The 24,525-nt window shown below is 53.6% G+C and overlaps 9 protein-coding genes across 9 annotated transcripts; 6 read left to right on the top strand and 3 right to left on the bottom strand.

The window, feature by feature from the left end:
- Nucleotides 1-7,429: 7,429 nt before the first annotated feature.
- Nucleotides 7,430-7,636, top strand: J7T54_002559 (uncharacterized protein; the record flags this gene model as incomplete). The annotated part of the gene is made up of 1 exon (XM_051506721.1): nt 7,430-7,636. One exon carries the CDS (start codon nt 7,430-7,432, stop codon nt 7,634-7,636), a length of 207 nt encoding a protein of 68 aa, XP_051362059.1.
- Nucleotides 7,637-7,772: 136 nt separating this feature from the next.
- Nucleotides 7,773-8,941, bottom strand: J7T54_002558 (uncharacterized protein; the record flags this gene model as incomplete). Its single annotated transcript, XM_051506720.1, has 3 exons — nt 7,773-8,282; nt 8,332-8,404; nt 8,463-8,941. 3 exons carry the CDS (start codon nt 8,939-8,941, stop codon nt 7,773-7,775), a joined length of 1,062 nt encoding a protein of 353 aa, XP_051362058.1.
- A 778-nt stretch (nt 8,942-9,719) lies between these two features.
- Nucleotides 9,720-11,473, top strand: J7T54_002557 (uncharacterized protein; the record flags this gene model as incomplete). The annotated part of the gene is made up of 4 exons (XM_051506719.1): nt 9,720-9,956; nt 10,008-10,103; nt 10,165-11,165; nt 11,215-11,473. 4 exons carry the CDS (start codon nt 9,720-9,722, stop codon nt 11,471-11,473), a joined length of 1,593 nt encoding a protein of 530 aa, XP_051362057.1.
- A 341-nt stretch (nt 11,474-11,814) lies between these two features.
- Nucleotides 11,815-13,080, top strand: J7T54_002556 (uncharacterized protein; the record flags this gene model as incomplete). The annotated part of the gene is made up of 1 exon (XM_051506718.1): nt 11,815-13,080. One exon carries the CDS (start codon nt 11,815-11,817, stop codon nt 13,078-13,080), a length of 1,266 nt encoding a protein of 421 aa, XP_051362056.1.
- An 829-nt stretch (nt 13,081-13,909) lies between these two features.
- Nucleotides 13,910-15,418, top strand: J7T54_002555 (uncharacterized protein; the record flags this gene model as incomplete). Its single annotated transcript, XM_051506717.1, has 2 exons — nt 13,910-13,914; nt 13,966-15,418. 2 exons carry the CDS (start codon nt 13,910-13,912, stop codon nt 15,416-15,418), a joined length of 1,458 nt encoding a protein of 485 aa, XP_051362055.1.
- A 336-nt stretch (nt 15,419-15,754) lies between these two features.
- On the top strand, nt 15,755-17,183 carry J7T54_002554 (uncharacterized protein; the record flags this gene model as incomplete). Its single annotated transcript, XM_051506714.1, has 5 exons — nt 15,755-15,806; nt 15,860-16,153; nt 16,273-16,391; nt 16,435-16,734; nt 16,962-17,183. The coding sequence occupies 5 exons, from the start codon at nt 15,755-15,757 to the stop codon at nt 17,181-17,183; spliced, it is 987 nt and encodes a 328-aa protein (XP_051362054.1).
- Nucleotides 17,184-17,193: 10 nt separating this feature from the next.
- J7T54_002553 (uncharacterized protein) lies at nt 17,194-18,311 on the bottom strand (the record flags this gene model as incomplete). Its single annotated transcript, XM_051506713.1, has 2 exons — nt 17,194-17,912; nt 17,966-18,311. The coding sequence occupies 2 exons, from the start codon at nt 18,309-18,311 to the stop codon at nt 17,194-17,196; spliced, it is 1,065 nt and encodes a 354-aa protein (XP_051362053.1).
- A 1,437-nt stretch (nt 18,312-19,748) lies between these two features.
- Nucleotides 19,749-21,257, bottom strand: J7T54_002552 (glycoside hydrolase family 76; the record flags this gene model as incomplete). The annotated part of the gene is made up of 3 exons (XM_051506712.1): nt 19,749-20,312; nt 20,388-20,632; nt 20,699-21,257. 3 exons carry the CDS (start codon nt 21,255-21,257, stop codon nt 19,749-19,751), a joined length of 1,368 nt encoding a protein of 455 aa, XP_051362052.1.
- Nucleotides 21,258-22,479: 1,222 nt separating this feature from the next.
- J7T54_002551 (uncharacterized protein) lies at nt 22,480-24,068 on the top strand (the record flags this gene model as incomplete). Its single annotated transcript, XM_051506711.1, has 2 exons — nt 22,480-23,159; nt 23,210-24,068. 2 exons carry the CDS (start codon nt 22,480-22,482, stop codon nt 24,066-24,068), a joined length of 1,539 nt encoding a protein of 512 aa, XP_051362051.1.
- Nucleotides 24,069-24,525: the final 457 nt, after the last annotated feature.

Below are 24,525 nucleotides of genomic sequence, written 5' to 3'. Positions count from 1 at the left end.
TACGGACCCAGACAAAGCTTGCTTCAATCTCAATACGGAGTACTCCGTACATCTAGTCTACTGAGAGCTCTGAGAAACCGTCGTGATAACGCAACCATTAATCAATCGGTAGCATTAAAGCGAGGCACGTGTGGGAGATTCTTTAAAATGAATTATTATACTTGTCATCTACATCCAATCTATTTAGCAGCCTCACAACAAATGCGGACGTTATGCAAGTTGGGCGGGACTCGGCCCCTCGCTTGACGTTGTGCGAAGCTCGACGACGACGCAACAAAAACATCCCAACGTTCAAGTGGACTCCGCAGTTTATACTTTTTCCTGCGGAATCAGACTGGTCACTCCCCCTGCATTATCTTATTCATAGTTAGGAGCAGAAAACCGCGGACATATGCTGCACCACATCAGTGTTTGACTCCAAAGATGAGCGAGTGGTACTGAACTTACCTGAAGTACGAAGGCAAGCGAGCGCGGAGCAATGGATACGCAGGGACTGCTGCACGCGCCATCGTCAGGCTACTTACTCCATTGCAAAAGCCGTGATCTTATTAAGAGATACTGCTCACCCAACCTGGTATACTGGCATTGCGGTTGTGCAAAAAGAGATTGTCTTTAGTTCTCTCGTATCACAGATGACCATGCAAAAAGCTGAACAATACCAGTCACTGAAGACAGCGAGTGAGCATTGCGCAAAGAAACTCTTCCAACAAGGATCGAACTTGTGATCTCCCGATTAACAGTCGGACGCCTTGACCAGCTGGGCCATGGAAGAGGTGAATGCTGCCATCCTTAAGACCACTCTTGAGCAGCTTGACCGCATCATGATCTCTGCGTAGCGCCGGCATCCTCATGTAGATGACTTTGCGTCTTCATGTCTTTTTACTACCAGCGCATGGCCAGATTCTGTCTAAACGGAGCCTGCCAAGCTCTACTCGGCATGCTGTGAGGGGTTTGGGTCCACATGTCCGGTCCTGGAACCGGGAAGGGTCGGGATTCGGGGGCCTCTGAGCTCCACCTCCGCCAGCGCGCGGCTTCCGCCACGTAGCATTGGATGATCTGGACCAGATGTGGACTGACACGGTGAAAGTTTCACGAGCTCATGGCATTGATCCTGTTCTCTCCGTGGAGAGCAGCGGGGACACCGCTGGGACATACGCAGACGGTGCTATTATCTCGAAGAGCAGTCTTTTAGGAAGACGAACTATAACAACACCGGATGCACACGTATAACGACGATGAGCCTGTAGGTGCCTCCGGACGCGCATAAAATTACAAATATGGTGCGAACGCTCGGCCATCCCTTGGTCACATCAGATCCCGACTAGCTGCATGTACCACAGCCCCCGCAAGACCAACCATGTTAATATCCAGGTGGGATGTTCGTCCAGCCGCGCTAACGGGCTTGGAGTCAGGAAGAGTGTCCGATGCAAGAGTATAGACAGATCTAGGTGGTGCTCATGCATGAGCTGGGTATATTGGTGACGATCTGTTTGGAGATAAAACATCGAAGGACTATAGATAAGCGGAACGCCAGAGACTTCTCGAACTATCTCCGGGGGATAGGCTCTCCCAGTCCGTCCCAGACATCAGTAAAGTCTCCTCCTTTCACGAATCTCGATGCAGCCCTTGATCCCCGCATCCCCAGATGGACCTGATCCTAGGGGCCGAGTATAATGTGATAACCGGATTGGTATGAATATCCCATCTAGATGCAACCTTGCCGATCGACTTGAGGCGAAGTAAAGCCTGAATAACCTCCACGTCACAAAAGAGCCCGTCGTCAGTCGAAGTTCATGCTGTCGGTTCTCCAATTCATCTTCTTGACTCAAGTTCGCTGCAATGGCCACCGTCGCAGTCTGCGATTATATCATCGTTGGAGCAGGCACATGTGGCTTTTTACTAAGAAATCGTCTCTCAAGCAACCCTAAGCTATCCGTCGCCCTTATCGACCCTAGTGTCGACACAAGCGGCAATGAAGCAGTCGAGCACACTGCGCAATGGATAGAGGTGGGACAAACATCACTCAACTGGGTTAGCAGAGTGAGCCTCAGTCCCAACTCGGAAACAGGGGAATGAGCATGCCGGCGGGCAAGGGCATTGGCGGAACCAGCTTGATCAACGGTAGGTAAATAGAAGCAATAGACATTGGGGACTAACCCATGCACTATAGGCATGACCTACACTAGAGGCTACATAGCCCAATTTGATGCAGATGGGAAAGTATCGGGAACCCAGAGTGGAACTGCGACACGATGCTCCAGTACTAAATCGAATTGGAGCATCTGTTTGCGTCTGATAAGTGGCAACTCAACGCCGGCGCCACTTGCGACAAACAATACCACGGATTCAATGGTGAGCTCAGCTTTGGTTTCAATCCAGAGTTGCACAGCGGGAACTGCTATGAGCTGGTCCGCCAGACATGAAGGAATCTTGGTCATGATAAAAAGGACGATGTCAACCGCGGTGAAACCAATGGTTACAGTATCTGTCCCCAGACACTCGACCCCGTGACGAACAAGCAATCAAATACAGGTACCGCCTTTCTGTGGCCGATAACGGACCGCGAAACCTGCAACTCATCAACAGAAACAGCTTCATGCGTTGGGAAAGAGCCCTGCCACCCTGTGGCTCAAGTGGTCGATTTCATTATCGCGGACGGCAGCTTGTAAACCGCAAGCGCGCGAGAAGTGGTCATCCCGGCGGCTGGGGCTTTGAAGACACCACTTATCCTGAAAAGAATTTGGTGTTGGTCATGCCGCTCGGTTGCAAAGACTCGACATTGATGTAGTTGTGCATCTCCCAGGAGTAGGCGAGAACATCAAATCATTGAACAGCCCAACAACGTGATAGTATACAACAACACAGCTGGGCTAATTCATGGATACACGCCTCATGGCACATTCGTCACAGAAGACGAGCTTTTCGGCGCTGATGCGGACAAGATCGTTCTCGAGACAAAAGAGTCGATCCACGGCCTGTGCTGAACAAATCGTCCAGGGCAGCAGCGGGGCTCTGGAGATCGCTGCGGTCCAGAACTTTCTCGAGATCCAAAATTAAACCTTATCTGTGCTGCACAGAAGCTCTAGACCATGCTGTACCATGTTCAAGGGCAGAGGGCTGCATGGCGACTGATCCATGCATAGAGGTTTTATGGAATGGGCTCATCCATATGGTGGTGATGTGTGAAGATGGATTTGGCTGTGCCTGTGTCAGCACTAGAACCTACAAATGGGATGCTGGAAATGACACCACGTTACCTGAATTTCTTTGATAGTGGACTTGGTGGCCACTGGCGCTGAGATTCTGCATGGCTGAACCAGACCAGTGACCTGCCACTAGGCGTCCTTCCCCCTCGAGACGCCAGGATGCTCAGGCTTCCAGTAGGCGGTCGTCAGTGGGCATGACATCTCGCCGGTTCGATGGCCTTGGCGGAAAACATAGACCACGTCTACCGGCAATTCGTCGTCCTCTGGCCTGCCCAGAAACTCTTCATCCAGCTCCCAAATCTCTCCTTGCATTCTTTTAGCCATACTGACCACTTCTTCGGGGATCTCGCGGACAAACTCAGAATTATACAATCCGAAGCCCATGGAAAGTGTGAGACGGTTTGGTAGTCTCCTAAAAAGGCGTCGCGGCGGTACGGTGTGGCCTCTGACACGACTCGGTATGTGAAGATGTCGGGCCTGATCCTAGGCACGAGCTCGTTGTCGGGAATGGGAACCAGACATGAAGCCATTGGATCCATGGTGCGGCTCGGAATTTTCATGTTGAGATTCTTGTGGAATAACTTTGAAGTAGACGTGATGATACTGTTCAGTTTGAGAAGCACTGGCATTTCATTGGCCAGGGGTTGAAGCTTTCACTGTGCGCCTTGGGACATTTGATGGTTCGAGAGAAAGTCAATTCATCGTTCTCACAGATCAATTCGCGTGAAAAATGTCCGATTGCTTTCGACATGATTGATTGTACAGTGCATTGTGTAGCAATTGCGTGTGGAAGTAACAACGAATAGTGACAATGCCCAGCCGTTGAGATGACAAAGAGCGTGAACCCTGTCCAAAGAACAAACGCACCCAGGTCAGTGAATGTTTATTGTAGGCCTTTGTTGTTACAAACAACGTACGAACGTCGTGTTCAAAAATCGCATTCGACTAGAACAAGTGTGGACAAGGACGGTGCTGGTGTCAATGATTGTTCGCATGCAAAAACCTGTACGTGGCTGTTTGGGATGACCTGGCAAGAATACCTCTAGCATCGAGAGAAAAGTGATTTCTCTCTCGATGTGTAACTTGATGCAACCTTTCTTCTTTAATAAACTCTTCATGATCAATCAAGAAAAGACACCAAATTCGCCATACTCAAGACTAAACGCTTCGCCATGTCACTGAATCTCAAGACTGAAGGTGAGCAGTTCACCTGGAAGATGTTCACGACCCACTCGGTGATAGACAATTTCGGCGCCCGTGGCTGGTTCAAGGTCTTCATGGCTACAGGCTTGGGGGATACCGGCAAGAACGGATGCCGCCGCCTGCCCAAGGAAGTGCAGGACCTAATACCCTGTGCATCCAAAATTGCAGGTTTTGATACGATGAGCGGAGGTGACGGCGATGTCGATGTTGTTTGGACCGTTCACCTGAAAGAGGATGTTGACCCATCCGCTGAGAAGCGTAAGGTTGAACTTACCAGGCTGTTGTTTTCCCGCACAGATCGTGACACCGAGACTGACAAAATCGACTGGGCCGAGATTGACGCTGACATCAATCATGCTGAACAGGCTCAACCGCTCCGGCGGACTACTCGTTATAGCGCAGATGCACGGCCACGTCTACATGTACGCGGACAATGAGGTAAGATAGAGCGCTGGCTGGCGCTGGCGCCAGAAGTTGCTTTTGTGCAAAAGGTGTGGTATGTACTAAGTCATCTTGTTGGATTTCAAATCTTTGTGGATTAGGGTAATATTTTTCATGCACATCTGGAATTCTTTATGATGAATTGCTACTTTTATTTCATTTTAATGTCCATAAGAAACAGTCCATCTCTACACAAAAATGATAGATGTTTCACTAAACCGCCAAATGTTAGCCTTCCGTGAATGCATCATGCGAATTGCCAGGCTTTGGAACTGGAGCTCCATTAGAAAGGAGACGCATGAAAGGCCCTGCTGCGTCTCTCACCCGGAACTTGACCGTCTCGGAGAGCCAGCTGTTAGTGTGCTCCAGAGTGACCACAAAGTGAGTGTGGTAGATGGTCATGCCTGAAGCGAGTTTTCCAGGGCCAACTCAGATAGTGAAGCCGTTTGAAGTGTCTTTAAGCCCCTGGAACCACTTGACGAATGTGTTAGGGATATGAGCGGTCTTTGACGCATCATGTGTCCTGTGATCTCCAAAGATGCCCTGGTCAAGTACCAAAATCCTGTCATCCGTGTCCGCGTACTTCCGGGTGAACTAGATGGAGAGCTTGAATGTGAAGAGGGCGCCGGAAATGTTGGAGCGTCGGTAGGGTTCAAGCGAGAACAGAGAGGTGAGTGACGATGCGGAGCTCTGAAGGTCCATGATGAAACCCTGCGATGCTCGATGCTCGTGGTGAATCATGTGGACTCGGACGTTGTGGTTGCGTAGCTAAGAGCGTCAAAAAGATTACTGGGCTGACTTGTACAATGGGAACTACGTTTTTTGTGAGACTCAAGCTTTTGGGAGAGATATCCTTAGTGTTGGAATCAAGAGAATATTTGATTCAATGCATCACAATTATGTCACCTCTGTGCATTCAGGCTCTAAAAACACTCGATAAGACAGCCCTCAAGTTCCAATGACTTCGCATGGTATTACAGTCCGTTGATCAATAAATCGAAACATCTTGGAACGGAAACAGTTTCCAAGGCACACACTCGAACAACATCGGGTGATGGATTTTATCTGACGACTTGCGAAGCCTTCTCAACGAGTTCCCTTATGTCCATGTCTGCTGTTCTATCAATTTGTCTTCGTTTAGAGTAAAGTGGTCTTTATTCGTTGGGGAACTGCCCTTAATCTGCACCCGGAAGACCAATGTCAGTCTAGTCCAGCACCTTTGACTTACTTGACCCGCGGTCTCTGGCACTGACCAAAAATGCCCTTAACACTTTCCGATTTTATTTCCTTTGAACGACAAACAATTACAGTCGATCGCCCCGGAACCATGACTTCACCAACCTATAGATATCGAATTGTGGTCCTCAAGGACCATGATGTAAATCAGAACAAGTCCTCGGACAGGGACACACCAGTCCAGGACCTATACGTTGACAGAAGCGGTCATCGCCGAATTGCTAAAGACAATTTGTGGAAACCAGTGATCCCCTATCGCACTCTCGACCGTGTCTTGCTCGGCATCAGCGTGCCAAAGTGGGCTGGAATCAGCCTATATGTCGAGGAGATGGATTACACATTGTCCGATCTTGATGTCTGTTTTGAGCTTCGGGTCGAGAGTTTGAATGAGTGGGAGGGATATTGCAAGATGTATCAATTTTCATACGCAAAGATTGATGCTGCCACAACCGAATGGCCGAGTGTGAGGATCTGTGGATACTCCGGGGTCCGGCTCAGGAGATATGGCGCAGTGAGCCCATGTAGGAACGAAGTAGGAGAATCACAGACATATGAAGCTATTACATCTACATAAGAAAGATAGCTTTGTAGATGATTATTCAAGATAGAGCATGTATTCGCACTGCATGATGATATCCAGTAGACGGAACATTGAATCTCCTTGACGGTGTGAGAACCTACCAGGTCATATTGAGTATGCAGTAATTCCCCAACCAGCCAAATGTAGGCATAGAATCCCCGAAAGTCAGGAAAACGCATTTGTTGATGAAAATGCGCAGATATTTTGGTGCTTAGCAACTATATCCAGGCACACTCTACGGTAGTCGTCAGCCCACATGATGAGCAACTCGAGAACAAAGGGATTGACACATTGACCTGTCACCCATTCAAGCAAAAAATGTTAGATGGATAAGTGAACCGGATGTGGATCAAAGCCAGTGAGAGTCCTTCTTTGCTGTTTGCTATTCGCTGCGCCACCCCAGCATGGATTCGTACATACACAATCAAGAACACAACAGAATTGTCTGTTTGTTCACGCTTGAACAGATATGTCGCTCCATATTGAGAGAACATATGATGAAGTCTCAATGTGATACTAGACTCGTCGCCAGAGAGTGTCATCTAACAAGTAGATTGTTCGCCTTTCTCCAGAGTTGGTGAAACTTAGTTCGCGAGAGTGCAGTGCGTTGCAAAACGCCGTCACTCGGCGACGAAGAAACAGAGCTGAACATCCCAACGTACTTTGATTTAAGAGAGGACATCGCCAGCATGATGAGAAAATCTATTCCTTCCGTCAACCAAAAGTAACTCCAAGCGCAAATCCAACCGCAAGAACCAGAGAAATGCCTTCTTTCACATACAAGATGCTCTCTGAGAGTGGAGCAGAGCTCTGCAGCGGCACCTGCGAGATGTCCGGGAGCATCCGCCCTATCCCTGCCAGCGTATCCGAGATGTTGGAGACTCTGAAGAGTCAGTATAGCAAGCTGTGCCTGCGCGAGACTGTGGTTTCCGAGACGGAGGTGGAGTACAAGGTGGAGCGATACGGCTGAGGACGCCGTCACTGTTAACCAAAGCTGCATGTCTGCATGTGACGTGCAGTCTTACCTGTCTTAGAAGTGGGTTGAGTCATTTAAGGAAATCAAAATTTTCATTCTATTCATTACCTATCATCGTTCCATCAAGTAATCACAGTCCCAATGCCTCTCTCCTGCTCTTGCTGTTGAGATCAAGATAAGGCGCCTCGCCCAAGCTGCAGACACGATCGCCCGCTCTGTCGGCATTGTAATCATACGTCGCGCAGTGGAAAGTCGACCTGTTGTCCCAGATGGCCAGGTCACCGGCACTCCACTTGAAACGCACCTGCGCATCGTGATTCTGGGTGACCAGGTTGAAAAGGTACGCGAGGAGCACGTCACTCTCGTCCTTGGTGATATCGTTGATGCGCTTGGTGAAGCCCTTGTTGACATAGACAGACTTCCACCCAGTGACGGGGTTGGTGCGGATGAGAGGGTGCACCGCGCGCAGGTCGCCGCCTTGGTTGAGGGGAGAGCCGCGCTTTTCCTTGCGGAGGGGGTTGCCGAGACGCTCTGCCTCCTCGTGGAAGAAGGAGGCGTCATGGGTGGCGGTCAGTGTCTCGAGGAAGGCCTTCATGGGTGGGGAAAGACGGTCGTAGATCTCGTAGCCGGAGGCCCAGAGCTGCAGTGGTCAGCATAGAGTGGTCTTAAACCTGGAATCCGGTACTCACAGTGTCACCGCCCGTCGGGGGCAAAGTGTGGATCTTGAGCATCGCGTAATCTGAAGGGACCTTCTCAAAGGTGCTTTTCGAGGAGTCAGTGTCAAATTCCAACGTCTTCTGCGCATCTTGACTATACTTACATGTCGCTGTGCCACCCCGTGCTGGCAAAGCGGCTCACATCGCTCAACTGATGGGTCAAGCCTCCGCCCTTCTTCTGCTTCGCGCTCGAGATGACGCTGACCTGGTCGCCGAGCTCGCTGCCCTCCTCGGTCAGAGGATGCACATGCAGGTCGGAGCTTGCCGGGCATCCACTCGCCTCAGTCAGCCGCAGCATAAAATCTTTCATCTCCATGGGCGTGGCATCGCCTTGCCCACGAAGAAAGACGACGCCTCGCTGGGAAATGGTCAGCGCCAAGTCGCGCATCTGCTCGTCAGAGCCTTTGAGCAGGTCGCGCAGGTGCAGTCCCGAGTATTCGCGTCCAATGACCGGGGTCACGTCGAATTGCTCGAAGCTATCCAGGGTGCCGGCATATGTCAGGGGCTTGGCCAGGCGAGGCCGGCTATCTGGGTGGCCACCGACAATGGAGTCCTGCGCATGGTCAATGGTGGCAGACGGCATCTTGAATCCTTGATGCGAGCTGGAATTGGTGCTGGTGGATGATTGCCTGCGATGGGCGTAAATTTGCCTTTCTCGACGAGGAGTGACTGGGGATAGAGATCAAGGTGCAGTGTTATGGCTGGCAACTTGATCACGTCTTGGTGGTGCCGGATGATGACAAGCGGATTCTGTTCTGGGCGTGGAAGTTGAGGCCGTTCATATACCCGCCAGTCTCGGCGAATCAGCTCGGAAGTGAAGCACGGCATCCGGAGACGCAATTGACGAATTGCCCATCTGCAACGCACCCGGAGAATATCTCGGAGGGAGATTCTTTCGGCCTCGCTCGGAGGCATCAGCCCTCCATGGGGTTCGAGACCGTCTTCCCCGCATTCTTATGCTCCCCACGCTCGGTGCGTTGCATGAGACCAATCAGCTTGGCCTCCCCTTACCAGGGGGGGGGGAACCGATGAGGCGGGTGGGGAAGAGGGCAGGGTTAGATTTGGGGTCCTGGCCGCCCTTTGCTGCGCAATAAGGAGCACATGGTGCGCTGCTCGTCATGGCAAGGTCCAAATGAGACAATCATGCCAGGTGCCGATAATTTCTCCGTCTATATCGGTCTAGAGGGTATAGATTCACCGGACGGCTCCGATTCGATCTCGACGACGTGTCACGCTGGCCACCCTGAGCTTCCCCAGATTATCAAAAAGGGCACCAGGATCCGCCCATTTGGACCGTGGCCATTACGCAGCGCACGCCAATACCAGTCCCTCGACTAGACAAGCACATACCATCCCTCACCATGGGCAATGACGATATTGAGTCCTCGGCCAACGTTGCCCGTGCTTCCATGCACTCCAACGAGCCAGACAAGGCCCATATCGAGGTCGGCCGTGAGAATATCCACAATGTCGTGGAGCCTCACGACTCGTACGAGGGCAAGCATCGGTTTGACCCTGAGCTCACTTGGACCCCGGGCGAAGAGCGTGCCGTGGTGCGCAAGACGGACTTGTGTCTTCTGACATGGCTTTGCGTGATGGTAAGTCACAGACTACACTCCCAGAGACGGGTTTTTGACATCGTTCGGTAGTTTTTTGGTCTGCAGCTCGACCGCGGTAACTTGTCCAATGCGCTGGCGGACAACCTTCTCGAGGACCTCAACCTGTCGACAGATGACTATAACAATGTAATTTGTGCTCCCAGGGAGAGGAGAGTCAAGCTTACGCTCGCAGGGTACCACGATTCAGCTCGTCTTCTTCCTGTTTGCCGAGTTCCCTGTTCAGATTCTCACCAAGCGCTACGGCTTCAAGAACGTCCTGCCTTTCGTCATGTGCGCCTGGTCTCTCGTCTCCACCTTCCAAGCCTTCATCACGAACCGCGCTGGCTTCTACGCCACGCGCGCACTGATCGGTCTGTTTGAAGGTGGCTTCATCCCTGGCGCCATTCTCATGGCCACCTACTTCTACACATCGCGCGAGCTCTCGGTTCGGTTGGCTGCCTTCTGGTCCACCCTCAACGTTGCCCGCGTCATCTCCGCCCTCTTGGCGGCCGGTCTTCTTGAGATGCGTGGTATTGGCGGCAAGACGGGCTGGTTCTGGCTGTTCTTGGTCGAGGGTCTCCTGACCTTCTTCATTGGCGTCGTCTCCTTCCTCTACCTGCCAACGTCCCCCGTCGGGACCAAGAGTGTCCTCTTCCGCAGCCCCTGGTACACCGAGAGACAGGAGGCCATCATGGTCAATCGCATTTTGCGCGACGATCCGGCCAAGGGTCTGACGAGTCTCAAGGAGCCCATCACCGTCAAGGACGTCAAGAGCGCGTGGGGTGACAAGTCCATGTGGGGTCTTTACCTCGTGGGCCTCGTGGCCTACATCCCGGCCACGCCTGTCCAAGCCTACCTGACGCTCACCCTCCGTCGCGTCGGCAACTTCACCACCCTGCAGAGCAACCTTCTCACTGCGCCTTCCGCCGCCCTGCAGATTATTACCATGTTGGCTCTCGCCTACTCGTCCGAATACTTCAACGAGAGGGCCTTCCATTGTCTGTTTGGTGCTTTCTGGTCACTGCCCATGTTCACGGGTCTCCTGACCATGTCGGACAGCGGCAAGGAGTGGGAGAGATATGCGCTCGTCACACTGATCTCGGGGTACCCCTACTTCCATCCGCTTGTCAGCTCCTGGATCTCGGAGAACACGTTTGACGTTAAGAAGAGAGCGATCACGGCGGCGACCTACAATGTGATTGTACAATTGTGAGTCGAAGTTTACGAAACATGTAGCACTATTGCTAACATCTTACAGAGGATCACTTGCCGGCAGCCAGATCTACAGGAAACAAGATGGCCCCTACTACAAGACAGGCAACACTGTCTGCGTGTCCATCCTCGCTTTCAGTCTCGTCGTCTTCCTTGTCCAGCGCCAGTGGCTCGCCCTGCTCAACAAGAGGAAGGCTTGCGCTTGGGATGCTATGACGGCCGAAGAGAAGCTCGTCTATCAGAATGACCAGGAGGCACGCGAGAAGGATGGTAATAAGCGTCTTGACTTTCGCTTTGCGTACTAGACGGGTCTGCATTGTGATGACGAGTGCAGAGGTGGGCTTTGATATAGTCTTTTTTCAATAATCGATTTTCTTTGTGCAGAACCACTGTGTTGACTTCTGCGTTTATTGCATCGTGAGTCAGTGCGATTCTTTCTGTCATCTATTTGGACCCGTAGAAAGAGCTCACCTCGCGAATCGGGTGGTGTAAGACACCGACCAATCACGTGTGACCCACAATGCAGCTTCAAGTCGCTCATCAAACACAATCGACCGGATCAAGCATGAATGATCTCCTCCAACCTTCTCACCTGCATGCCTCACTTGATCCTCATTGGTGATCACTTCCATTTTAGGGCGCAGAAATGGGCGCTTCCAAAAATGCCGACCCCAACCAGCCGAAAGCTGAGCGCGTAGCAACGTCCTTGCTCGCCCGGCACGACCTGCAACCCGTCTCCTTCAGCCTCGAACACTGGAAGCCCGTGCAAGCGCTATGGGGCGGCTACGGCCAAGTCATCGCTTTTAATGCGGAGGCCAGCAGCGCGAAAGGCGCGGCCTATATGGAGAGGCTTTTGGGCCGAATCAACGGACAGCAGGGCTCGGTATACCCTCTCATCATGAAGATCGTCACACCCCCACCGGGAAGCCAAGAATCACCGAGTGAAGGTGATCTTCGCAAGATGCTGAGCTATGATGTCGAGCAATACTTCTACGAGGAGCTCGCGACTACGCTTCCCGGCGACATACCCGTCGCCAAGTGCGTAGCTTCGTCAAGGACCCTGCCTAATCAGACAGAGGGGTCGGCAGCCGAGTCGCAATGCACGGCCATGATCTTGACGGATTTGCGCATTGATTTCCCTGTCGACTTCAGCAAGAGGCAAATGCTGCGATTGGATGTGGTATATTCAGCTCTCACGTGGTTGGGTCGATTCCATGCGAAATCATGGGACTGGCTTCCATTCAATCCGGAGGACGTTGTTCTGCCGCCCTTGGTAGAGGCACAGGAAAGGAAGGGACGCAAAGGGGGCAGATCGGTGTGGCGCAACGGTGGCTACACTTATCTGGAAACACGACGATCCGAGTTTCAGGCCCTCCAGAAAGACGAGTTGTCGGAATGGTCAGCGGCACTCTGCCGTCCACACGGGCAACACCAGACACCAGCAGCGGTCCTGGCAGCGTCCTTCCTGAGCGCCAGTGGTCGAGCCTTTGAGACGTACATCCACGGCGACGTCAAGTCAGAAAACATGTTCGCGTCCAAGGATGGGGATCAAGTGGCGTTCTACGACTTTCAGTATGTGGGCATCGGGCTAGGTGTGAGCGACCTCGCGAAGCTGTTCACATGCTCCGTACCGCAGACCATGCTTGTCGAGGGCGACGTACCGCACAGGCTCGAGATGCAGCCCAAAGAGAGGGCACTGCTTGAGCGCTATCGCGAGATTCTACTCGAAACCGACAAGGCGCCGGAATACGAATGGCACGGGTTTTGCAGACATTGGGAGACAGCGCTGGTGGACTGGTGCCGTTTCCAAGCGTCGTGGGGCTTCTGGGGCAATACGGAGTGGCTCGAGGCGCGAGTACGCTCGATCTTGTCGGATCAAGGGTGGTGGGATTGGATTGAGCGTGAGGCGTAGGAAGTTCTTTCTGCCGCATCCCTGCCCGCGATGAGACTCATACGTGAGATCTCTCGAATCTTGCCAAGGCACGGGAATCTCGCATGGCTGAGTGGACATGAACAAGCGAATTGATCCTGGTCCTGGTCGTGGATGCCCCTCAACCCACCCCCCATCATGACGTCAATTCCCTCGCGCGCATTCAATCTGCGCCACACTCGCCACAGCTGGTGCTGAAGCAGCGCTAGACATCTAACAGCAGGCAGAATCATCGTTTTGATGACATCGAAAACTTGGAACTTGGCGGCCGCTATGCGAGGGTGTGGCTGATCTCGCGGCCGAAAGCAGGGAATTCGCGGCAGTAGATTCGTGGGTGGTAGCCAGTGAAGGAACTCATACCTTTGTAGGGAGCTCTATTGCTACACTCTTTGGACAATCGTACGCTCAAAATGGCAGAATCTAAACGTACATTGTTGCTGTGCTTCATCCATGGGTTCAAAGTAAGCTAGGCCCTGGACCAAAAAAAGCACGCCACTCACCGGTGTAGGGAACCGACAACACCTTCAAAGACTTTCCCGGGGACCTGGAACGCCAGGTATCGAAGCAGTTGCCCGAACATCATGTCCAGTCCGTTGTGTATCCTAAATATGACACAAAGGGCGAGCTGGAGCAAGCGACAGCAGGCTTTGTCGAATGGCAGGTCTAGTTATTCTCGTGGAAACCGAGCCCACTCTAGTTAACATGCAGACACAGGCTGAAGGAACGTGTGATCGATGTCCGCAAGGAACGACTCGAAAAACCGTGGCCGCCCGCCGATCGCAAAGTCGGTGTCATCCTTGTCGCTCACTCCATGGGGTATGTACGGCCCCCCTGACCGTTGGAGCTATTCTCTGCTAACGACACCAGTGGCTTCGTCGCAGCTGACGCGCTCTTCCTCACCCTCAAGGACCGCCCCTCCGACAGCGAGACCTTGTTTCCGCTCATACAGGGCATCCTCACCTTTGACACGCCGTACAATGGTCTTGCGCGCTCCATGTTTGTCTATGGCGCGTTCAGCAACTACTCAAAGGTATCCAGCGTGTTCAACGCCATGACGGCCCTGTCCGCTGCCGCTCCCGCCTCCCTGGCGCGCCTCTCTCGCAACAGGAACGCAACAGCGGCAACAGCGGCCAGCGCGAGCTCCTTCTCCGGTAGTTCCACGGCCTGGCAGCTCATTGCTGTCCGGACTGGCACGGTGGGCGCCATTGCTGCCGGTGGCGTTGCCGCGTATGTGCACCGCGAAGCGATCATGAAGGGTGTCAAGAACATGCGGAACCTGAAGAAGGAAGATGTTGTGGATGGGTACAATCAGAGCATCGAGTCACTGGGCCAGGGTCTAGCGTACATCAACCGTGGCAACGTGGGACGGTCTTTCGCCTGGCTGTCCGATCACTTCACATTCGTGGGGTCGCTCCTCAAACCGAAGGAGCTCAGCCAGCGACTGGATCGCCTCGCTGCCCTAGAGGGCGTTGGCGTTCACGATTTCTACGTGTCCATGGGCGAGAACGGGTACTGGAGCGGCGGGTATTTCGTCCCAGAGCGCATGTTCTGCGCAGTGCCCGAGGGCGACCATCCTGCTGCCATATTGTTTGAGAGAATCGTGCTGCGCGATGCGGAAGACGAGGTTGGCGCGCATGTGAGCATGTTCCGCCCGCAGAAGAACAGGGCATACGAAAACATGACGGATCGTGCGGCTGAGCTGGTGAAGGAGTGGTTCCTCAGCGACAAGACGATTGTGGATGCCGGATATCCCGAGGACGAGACCGACAAGTCCGAGGATAAGGCTGTCGACGAGGCAATCAAAAAGGCAGAGCACGCCGACGCCGACGCGGAGGACAAGGCTAAGGAGGTTGCGGAGAAGGACGATGGGGGTATGCCGGATGAGTCACCCATCGACATTGCCAACGCGGCTGCGCTCGTGCCGCTTCCAGGGGGCGGGGACAATTTGACTGCGGACCCCGAGGCAGACACCGACGAGAAGAGGACCTACATGCAACACCTCTTCCAAGTCGCCGAGCAGGCTGGCTCTGGTGTGAGAGGGTGGATGCCGACTAAGGTGCCTGAAATGCCCAGTATCGGGATGCCAACGGCAGTGTCGAATCTGGGCAAGGGGGTGCAGATGCCGAGCATTTGGGGGAAGAAGGGAGACAAGGCATCAGGAGAAGCTAACAAGGCCGCTGATGCTCAGGAGACAACGAAAGAGGGAGGCGAGTCGGCTGAACCCACTCAAGCAACGGGGCAAGTCGAGGGTAGCAAGGAGAAGGGCGAGGCTGATGTTGAAATGACTGAAGCAGAGCAGAAGCCCGAGGCAAGATCTTAAGTAAGTTGGCTGGTCGAAACGTTTTATTTGTAGTTATATCCATAGTATCTAATGACATAAGTCTCCATGCCAAGCAGGGTCAGGTTTGGTCTCGTTGGTACATTGGAGGCGAGGTGATGTTCATTACTTTTCTACACCATTGACGAAGAAACAATCGGGTTTGTCAAAGTGCCGATGCCATGTGATATGGAACTCTGTAAGTCGCTGCCCAGCTCCAAGTATCGAGGTGGTTTCCGCCCGTGACCGCAACCAGAAGACGTCCTCGTTAAAATCACGGTACCCTTGGGCAGCGTGCTGTTGCCCGAGAGGTGCTCGACAATCTCGCCCACAGAGAAGATGAACTCGTCCGTCGTGCCGTCCTGCAAGACCTCCCCGTTGAGTGTGGACTGTAGGGTCACACCACGGTTTATGTCTGCCATCAGCTCCTTGCGCACAACACAGGGACCAAGCGGACGGAAACCGTCAAGACCTTTACTGCATCCCCACTGCAAGGTCTTGCCCTGGGCGTCCCTTGCTTGAAGTTCCTGCAGTCCTCTGCGATGACAATGGCCAACTCGACTTCTGTACCGACCACGTCTGGTGTTGATGAGGGCAAGAAGATGGGTGCGGAGGGGTTCCTGGTTGCGGTGGAGGGCTTCAAGAAGACTTCTGGGATGGTAGGTTGGGGCCAGTCGAGCTCCGCAGCATGGACTTTGAAGTCGAGGCCTATGCAGCGGACGCTGCCAACTTCAGTGGGTGAGAGCGGTGAATGGAGCTGCGAGGTTTAACGGAAAGTCGAGCTGTGTTCATATGTGAGACTCATGGTCGTGATGATGGCAGTCTCGCCTATGAACTGACTGTCATCCACAGCAAAGGGCCGATCGAGGACACGGTTTTGTTCGTTTGGGCCATTGCCGTCCTCACCCACTTCATGCTGCCCGATGACCTTGAGCACGCTCGCTTCCTCAACGAGGTCGAGAAGGCCATGATGCATGTCCCATGTCCACGCCGATATCAACGCGCGCTACAACGGAAAGCCCGACTTTGACTGGGCCGGAGTCAAGCGTGTCGTGAAGGATCCTAAGCTGTATATCTTTCCTTGGAGTCAGTTCATGGCCAACATTTGCACCTTTGGCCTGAGCTCGTTCCTGCCGTTGATCACCCACAGCTTCGGTTACGACGTTGTCACGACGCAGCTGCTGACCATCCCCGTCTTCTTCTGGGCGAGCGCTACGTACATGGTAGTCTCGTACATGAGCGACAAGTGGAAGCAGAGGGCGATGTTCATGGTGCCAGCGTGCCTGGTCACGACCGTCGGGTATGCTGTCAATCTAGGCGTGCCCATGGACTAGAGGAGGGCTCTATAATTTTCGACCTTTCTCATTGCGCCGGGGGTGTACATGATCGTCGGGCTCAACTGCGCGTGGCTGCTCAATAGTCATGCGCCATACTATAAGCGCGCCATGGCCATTGGTATGGACCAGTCCGTTGGAAGCACAGCAGGGTATGGTGGTACGTCAAGAATTTGTTTTCCATCAATTCATACATTCTAACGAGGATCTAGGTCGGCCAGATCTTCCGAACCAAGAAGAATGACAAACATGCCATAGGTCTCAGCGGCTCACTTGCTGCTGCCATACTTGCCGTCCTAGGCCACATCACTCTACAAACATATCTCCACCGCGAGGACAACAGGCGAAAAACCCTCACAGAGAACAAGCGCAAGGCCGAGATTGCTGCTGGGAAGGAGCCCGATTTCCACCCTGATTACCGTTATGCGCTATAGCCTAGCTACTTCATTCATCGTCTGCCACCCTAATCAACATCTTCTTTGCTGATACTTCACCGCGCGATAGCTTCCCCATGGCTACTTTGACTCCCTCTTCCAGACCACCTGGAGCGACTTCGTACGGGTGCCCCGAGAACCAGCCTTCTTGTAGTCCTAGGCTGATAAAGGGGTAGAGTATGGCGCCAAATTGCTTGTCAAAGGGGACGTCCTTTTCGAGGTTGGGATAGTAGACTCGGTGAACGTGCCCCACCTGTGTGAACATGATGTTGACATGCTTCGGTAATTCAGCCAGAGCCTCTGGTTTGATGGTAGTGTCGAGGACGGTCGCAATCTGAATGTCCTTGGCTTTCATCTTAGCCAAGTGTCCAACGGTGCCCTTCTCTGAGACGGCATCGACAGCATGCATCTTTCCCTCATCGTTGGGCTCAATACTTTGCAGCTCCTTGATGACGTGCTCCTCGCCTTCGCGGTAGTCAATGACCTTGTCACCCTTGGACTTGTCGAGCAGTGTCTCGACGTAGGGGATTCCACGGCCCGCGATGGCGACGATGGGATGCACATTAGCCAGCGAAGCAAACTTGATGGCGTAGGCCCCCACAGCCGATGCGCCGCCGTACACGACCAGGGGTGTCCGCTTCTGCGCCTGTTGCCATGGCATGGGCAGCCTGAGGCGCTGGTAGACGGCCAGTCCAGCTGTCGTTGCCGCCAAGGGAATGCTCGCTACTTCTGCACTGCGGTTAGGCCTCTCTTACACGCTCTTCTCGCTTCAGCGAACGTACCTTCGAAAGTAGTGTCATGAGGGATATGGAAGGTCGTTCGCGCCCAGGCGATGGCATACTCTGCAAAACTCCCGCTCTGCTCCATCATCTCGTGAAAGGCGCCTACTCTGTCCCCCTTTCTGAAACCAACGACACCCTCGCCAACTTCATCGACGACTCCGGCGATATCATCGCCCGAGTTCTGGGGGCCTTTGAGGATCCACTGGGGGATCTTCCAGTCTTTCGGGTTGGTGCCAGATACGACGACCTTGATGCGGACCTGGCCTGGCTGCGGGGTGGGAACGGCAACCTTTTGCGTCGTGGTGGTGAGATCGGCGTTGACCAGTGTTTCTTTCATGGTGGCCATGTTACTGGACTTTTCTTTGAACGTAATGCTTTGGCTACTTTAGACGACGTGAGGGTTGCGGGGAAGCGATACTTGGAAGTAGGACGTTTTGATTCCGAGACTTAAGATGCCAGAAGACGAAAACCGAGACACCAGCCGATACGAAGGTTGTGCATTTATGTAGAATCCGATGGAGTCCGTTGTGAGCGTCTGGCCACTTGGTGGATAGAGATGACTTCATCGCGTAGGTCGTCCCGTAACTCCGTTGATTCAACGCGGTGTTGACATCATGTTCGGCAGCACCTGTATAAACTTCAGAGGGTGTACACTTACATTCCTCGGATGACATGCTGTCGTTGGAGCTGACATTGTCTACATTTGTCATCTCCGTGATTCTTTTTGTACATCGACCATGGCAGGAGACAAGGTCATAAGAGAGATAGATTGTCCAGCCCGGCGGATCACATTAAGTGAGGAAAAATAAACAAAGAGCAAAAGCCCTGCCTGGAAGGGAGAAATTATTCCGGGCATCGGCAATGGTGAAGATAGCACAATAGTTATATGCATCTAACTTACATATATTGAACAACGCTCGTATAGCTTCTGAACCGTGCCTTACTCTGTAGCTTCACCTTCGCGCTACCCTACATTGTGAAAGTGCAGAATTATAGTTTAGTAATCTGATCTAAGCTTCGATCTCCCAGAAACATTCCATAAGGATATGAAAAACGACGGGTCTCGTCTAGGCCTTCATCGTTCCTTTACACAAAGTATGGTAATGCTTAGCGTAGCTCGAATGAGCTTCGTGGAAATCCGCTCCAACCCCGAAAACAATGGCTGACGACTCCGGCGTTCGGAATGATGAAACAGAAACAGATTCTGCCATGTAATGGATGACCCTCGGAAAGCTGACAAAAGCTCCGGATGCACCAGAGAACTTCTGCCAAGACGTGTCCAGGTCGAGTGAGGGCGCGACCAGTCGGTGGGGATGACAGTTGCAGGTTGAGCATCTTGCAGGCGGACCCCTCCACCAAGGCGAGGCAGAATCCGTCGCTGCTGCTCAGGGGTGCTGATTAGTCTTTCCATTGCCATATTTTTGACAGAAGTGCCGGGCCTGCACAGGCTGTTCCTAACGGCACCTATGCCGAGGGGAGGTTTGGCTTATACCAACTCCAGTCCCCTGGCAATGGATATTCTACTCATGGACGAGCTGAGGAAGCTTTTGGTTCGTTTGTACCCTTTAGGGCCGGTTGCTTGGGCGGCTTGGTAGAGTGTAGACTGTAGCGGGCAAATTGTTAGACGTGGATTTGTAATATCCATCTTGGCAGGATAGGATATCCAAGACTGTTAATTTGTCTTTGCTATCAAAGTTGCTTCCACCTTGATGGCTTCAGAATGTACAAAGTGGATAGACACGGAGAGGACTGTATCTCCGCGAACATGAATATGTCAAACCCTTTAGACCAAAGCCAACGCAGCGCACCCAAGCAGCAAGAGATGAGCCACTGATACCTGCTTGTGTGCCGCATCCGGTTCATCCGGTTCCTCGGGCGACCCTGGCTTTGGGGGTGTGGACTCATCCTCATCCGAGCTGTTGTCCGAAGTCTCGTCCTTGTCAGCCGAATTCTTGGCCGTGACATCGTCTGAAAGAGCGAGGAGACCCTGCACAGACGACAGGACGGCCAACTTCTCGAGAAGTCCACTTTCTTCAGGCTTGATAAAGCTGTCGTTGGACCAATAGACACTACACTCGCGCTCCGACTTGTCGCCCTCGCAATGGTCAATAGCAGCCTGGGCCGTGGTCTTCAGTTTCGATTGGATCTTGTCCGCGAGGAACGGAGCAAGACGGGCCGTGGATGCCAACCAGCGCAGCATGAGGCCCTTTGAGGTGGGCATGTCGAGTGTACAGAGCAGGTAAGGTTCACACTGCGCCTCAATGGCCACGCCATCGTCGAAGAACGTATCGAGCAACGACCCGGAGAGCTTCTCGAGCCGTTGACGCCAGGTATCTGAGCCGTCGGTCTAGCAAGGCGTTGACGCGTCAGTAAGTATCCCCGAGTAGAAATGGGGGCTGTGTTGATAGAGGATCTCACTTACATGGTTGTACATGACGGCCGCCGTATAGGTCAAGATGGCAGCATTGTGCGATACCTGCAAAGCGTCCGCGTCGCAGTCATCATTTGAGATTACGATCCCATCGTAGACGGCCCCAGAGTCTGCATCTATGAGGTCCGATTCTGAGAGCCAGTCCCAGAGCTCCTCAACGGTATCGACGTACTTGTCGTCGCCCGTGTGGAGGGCCAGACGCGCGGCGAGGTTGGCCAAGCACCCGCTCGAAATTACTGCAGTCGATCAGCGACTGTGATATGCATGTTTGCTTCGCCCGCAGACAAAGGCGAATCTCATACCGTTCTTGTAGTTGTACCCGACGTTAAGGTTGATTATCTGCCAACGCAGGCCGCCACCGCACTTGTTGTCGAGTCGATCGACCTGGTCGCTGTAGACGGTCTTGGCGAGGTCTAGCCATTGCGGCTCGCCCTTGGGCGGGTCAGGAAATTCATACTCGGCAGCCGCCATGGCTGTGAGGGCCCAATAGCACTGGTCATCATTTCCGAGTCTGGTTGTCTGGTTGTAAGGACTGAAGTTCTCGTCGGGGCCGACTTGGAACAGCACACCTTGCTGGACAAGGTCGTTGTAGGTTTCGTCGCCCGTGAGGTGGAAGTAGTTGACAAAGGTGCCCATGAATATTCCGCTCTGGTAAAAGTGGATTTCTCGCTGGCCCAGAACGCCCGGTATGTGGCCGGCTTTGTCGCCGTCGTAGTAAGACATGACGTCCTCGGCGAGAATGCCAGCTGTTTCGACCATGTCGTCGCGTGAGTCAATAGCCAGGTCCGCTGCCGCCACGCCAAACAGGCTGTGACTGAGGAGGATGGCCGCGCAGAGCGGCATGTTGTGAAGTCCCCTCATGCTGCCGAGTAGCAAAGATTCAAACGAGTGACTGAGTTGAGTCTGGTGAGTACTCAAGTTGGAGCGCGTGAATTGGATGTTGTGATGATCACCACAGACAGAAGCAACGGACTTTTTCTATAAGCATAATTACCCCTGTCGTTTGATTGTTGCCTGCTGTGCCTCCTTGGCGCCAAGTCTTGCCGACATCACGTCTGTGCTTCGTCTTGTGAGCAGCCTGACGACTATGACCGCTGCAATTGGGGATGCGGATAATGATGATAAATTTTTAGTCCGGCGATACACAGTCGTCAGTTTTGTTTGATTGGTCTTTAATCACGTCGAGTGTAAGTGCTAAACATGAAGATGATGGACAAGAGAGTCGGACGCCAGATTCCGCCCCCAAAGCGCCCAGAAGTCATGATCTTTGGGAAGCGATCAATCAAATCAGCGGGTTCGAGATAATTTGGGGCCTGCTTTGTCCGAGGGAAGGATAGATGAGTTGCATAAAAGGCAGCAAGGCATCATATTGTATCGCATGGGGCGGCTCAGTTCTCTGCAAAGCCAGTAATTTAGGCACGATCGACACGCTGATCCATATCTGCATGAAACTGGAAGTGACCATTTTCCTCTTTCGGCCTCCAAAATTTGGGTTCAATGATCGTTAACAAAGGCTTGGAGTGGTCTCAGGCACACGTAGCAATGGATGTGCTGCCTGGACCGGCTGGGGTTTCACTATTCGCGTGTCTATATAAGGTATCCGTGACCGTACCGTTTTCGCGAGATTCTCAAATACGCAGCGTGCTCGCGTCGCCGCTGCGTTTCCGCAAGCTGCCGATTTTCATCGTTTTCCGTTCATATCACAAATAACAAAGGAAACCAAAGCATGCTGCGACCACGTTCCGCGGGGTTCCTGTTGTCAAAGGCGTGTTTGTTTCCTGGCGGATCTTGCACCGACGACAGCCGTGATACGGTTCATTGAAATCAAGTGGGACTGGTGCCAAGCACTTCAGCTGTCAAATTGACTACCCTATACAGTCAGCTTTCAATGGCCTCCCAGTCACCAGCAACTTCGTCCTCCAACCCGGAGACTGTTCCATCACCACATCACCCTCTGGCGCGCCCATGCCGGCAGTAAGACCTCCGTCACCTCTACCGTCGAAAGCTGACCACACGTGACAACGCGTGCACCTTCTCCCCTCTGTAACCTCCAATTCCGTCGTTACCAAACCAACCCACAGCCATGGCCTCCCTCCTCCCCCCGAAACCCAAGGCACGCCAGAATCTGGTCAAGCGCGCCTGCGACCCTTGCAAGGTCCGCAAGATCAAATGCTCTGAACATCCGCCGTGCACGGGATGCATAGCCGCCGGAATTGAGTGTACGTTCAAGCGCTCCCCTCTCACACGAGGGCCACGCACCCTGCGGGCCAGGACCATTGACAGGATCGCCAAGGAGTGCAGCACCGTCGCGGACAGCAGCCAGGGTGATCTAGCTGGTCTGCTGGATATTTACGCCGAGAGACTGTTCCCGATATGGCCCATCCTGGACGCGCGAGAGCTGAAGCGTCAATTAACGGCAGAACCGAGGGAGGAAAACGCACATCACCTGGCGCAGGCTGTGGCCCTGGCTACCGTCGCGCAACTCAACCTCAGGGCGGCCTGGTCACCGGATGTCGAGCTCGTCGAGAGGGATGTGCAAAAGGCCTCGCTCGACTTGCTGGATAGCCTGCGGGTCTCCTTCTACCTTCACATCTACCACGAGAACCAGCAGGCGGGCGGGATCAAGAGCCTGCTCTACCTACGGGAGGCCATCACCAAGGCGCAGATCTTGCGGATAGATCGCGAGGCGACGTATGCGCAGCACCCAGAGCCGAAGCAGCAGCTGCTGAGACGCGTGCTCTGGCTGCTTTTCGTGACTGAGCGGTATGTTTGTCTATTCACACATTCGACGGACTAGACTGACAAGTATAAAGAGGCGTCGCCATGCTGCACAAGCTCCCCGTCGTCCTGCGTCCCAACATTCTCCGGCCCAATGTCCTGCTGCCCTGCTTCGCAGAGCACTCCGAGACCTCGGCGCCTGTCCTCCCCGCCTTTCTCAAGCTCGTCCACCTGTTCTGGACATTCGACCAGTCTGGCATCTTTGAGCTCCTGCGCAACGCCGACACGGACGTCTCGTCCATGGAGTCCCTGGCACGCGGGTGTCTAGAGTTACTACAGCAAAAGCTCACAGAGGAGCAGGACGAGGCGACGAGTGGGAACGATGTGCAGAGGGCCGACATGCTCGTCACGCGGCAGTGGATGCGGGCCGTGCTCTGGCGCGCTGCGTTGCGGTTCGGTGTCGTGGCCCCCGGACTCCTGAATCCCATTGACGTGGCGAGTGAGTTCCTGGGCCTAGTGAGTGCCCTTCCCATGAGCGCGCTGGAGAGTCAGGGTCCGACGCTTGAGTTTAAGACCTACGAGATTGCTACGGCTGTGGTGGATGCTGTAGCGGACAGCCGACTTTCCTTTACGTTTTCCTCGTCCCTAGATCGACCCAAGGACGTCCTGGCTGGTCTACACGCCATCCTGTCGTCGTCGCGAGGTGGCAACAAGACATTGATCAATCTGCTGAACGCGCGCATGGCAGCGTGCTGTCCTGACTTGAAGCTCTTCCAGAACCCGAGCCCGCCCCGTCTGATGGGACAGGACGCGTGGGACTTTCTCGAGGGACAGGGCATGACCAGTGGCTTTGAGGGTGAGGAGTTGGCGTGGCCGCCGCTGGATCTTGGGAACCTGCTCAGGAGCCCGAGTCCCTTGACGAGGATGCTCTTGGAGCAGCCGCGGGCGATGTAGCCGTTAATCAAGGGGTCAAGGTGGGTGGATCGCTACGCACTGACCTGTCCTCCGCTGCTCTCCATTGTGGTTCGGGCCAGACCTGTTCATTCCAAAGCTTTTTGCCAACACTGTTGGCCTTCTCGAGCGTCACCTATCCCAAAGCTACCCCTTGGACATTGACCACTATATCTCTTCAAGTAATGCCCCTCCTCATCAGTCCGAGACCGCACTCTCGGTGAGTGACACATTCGGTGATCGGAAACCTCCAAAAGTATTCCGTACCCCGCCCACTATGCTCCCCGCATCTTGGAAGGCGGAGGCGCGTGGACCCAGGCGTCGAGGACTTAGACATCCCCCACCACCAAGCAGGGTCCGTCCGAGAATTCCTCCGGCGGAGAATCCAGAAAGTGGCCTCCGGTCTCCAATTGCGATGGGCTCATTTCGCATGCCGTGGACTGCCATAAAATTCTTCTTC

The sequence above is a fragment of the Emericellopsis cladophorae genome (assembly GCF_022114955.1).
Source record: "Emericellopsis cladophorae strain MUM 19.33 chromosome Unknown NODE_24_length_302009_cov_114_244240, whole genome shotgun sequence".
NCBI lineage: Eukaryota > Fungi > Ascomycota > Sordariomycetes > Hypocreales > Bionectriaceae > Emericellopsis > Emericellopsis cladophorae.
The sequence above is the reverse complement of the archived record's forward strand: the minus strand, read 5'-3'. Positions and strand labels throughout refer to the sequence as shown.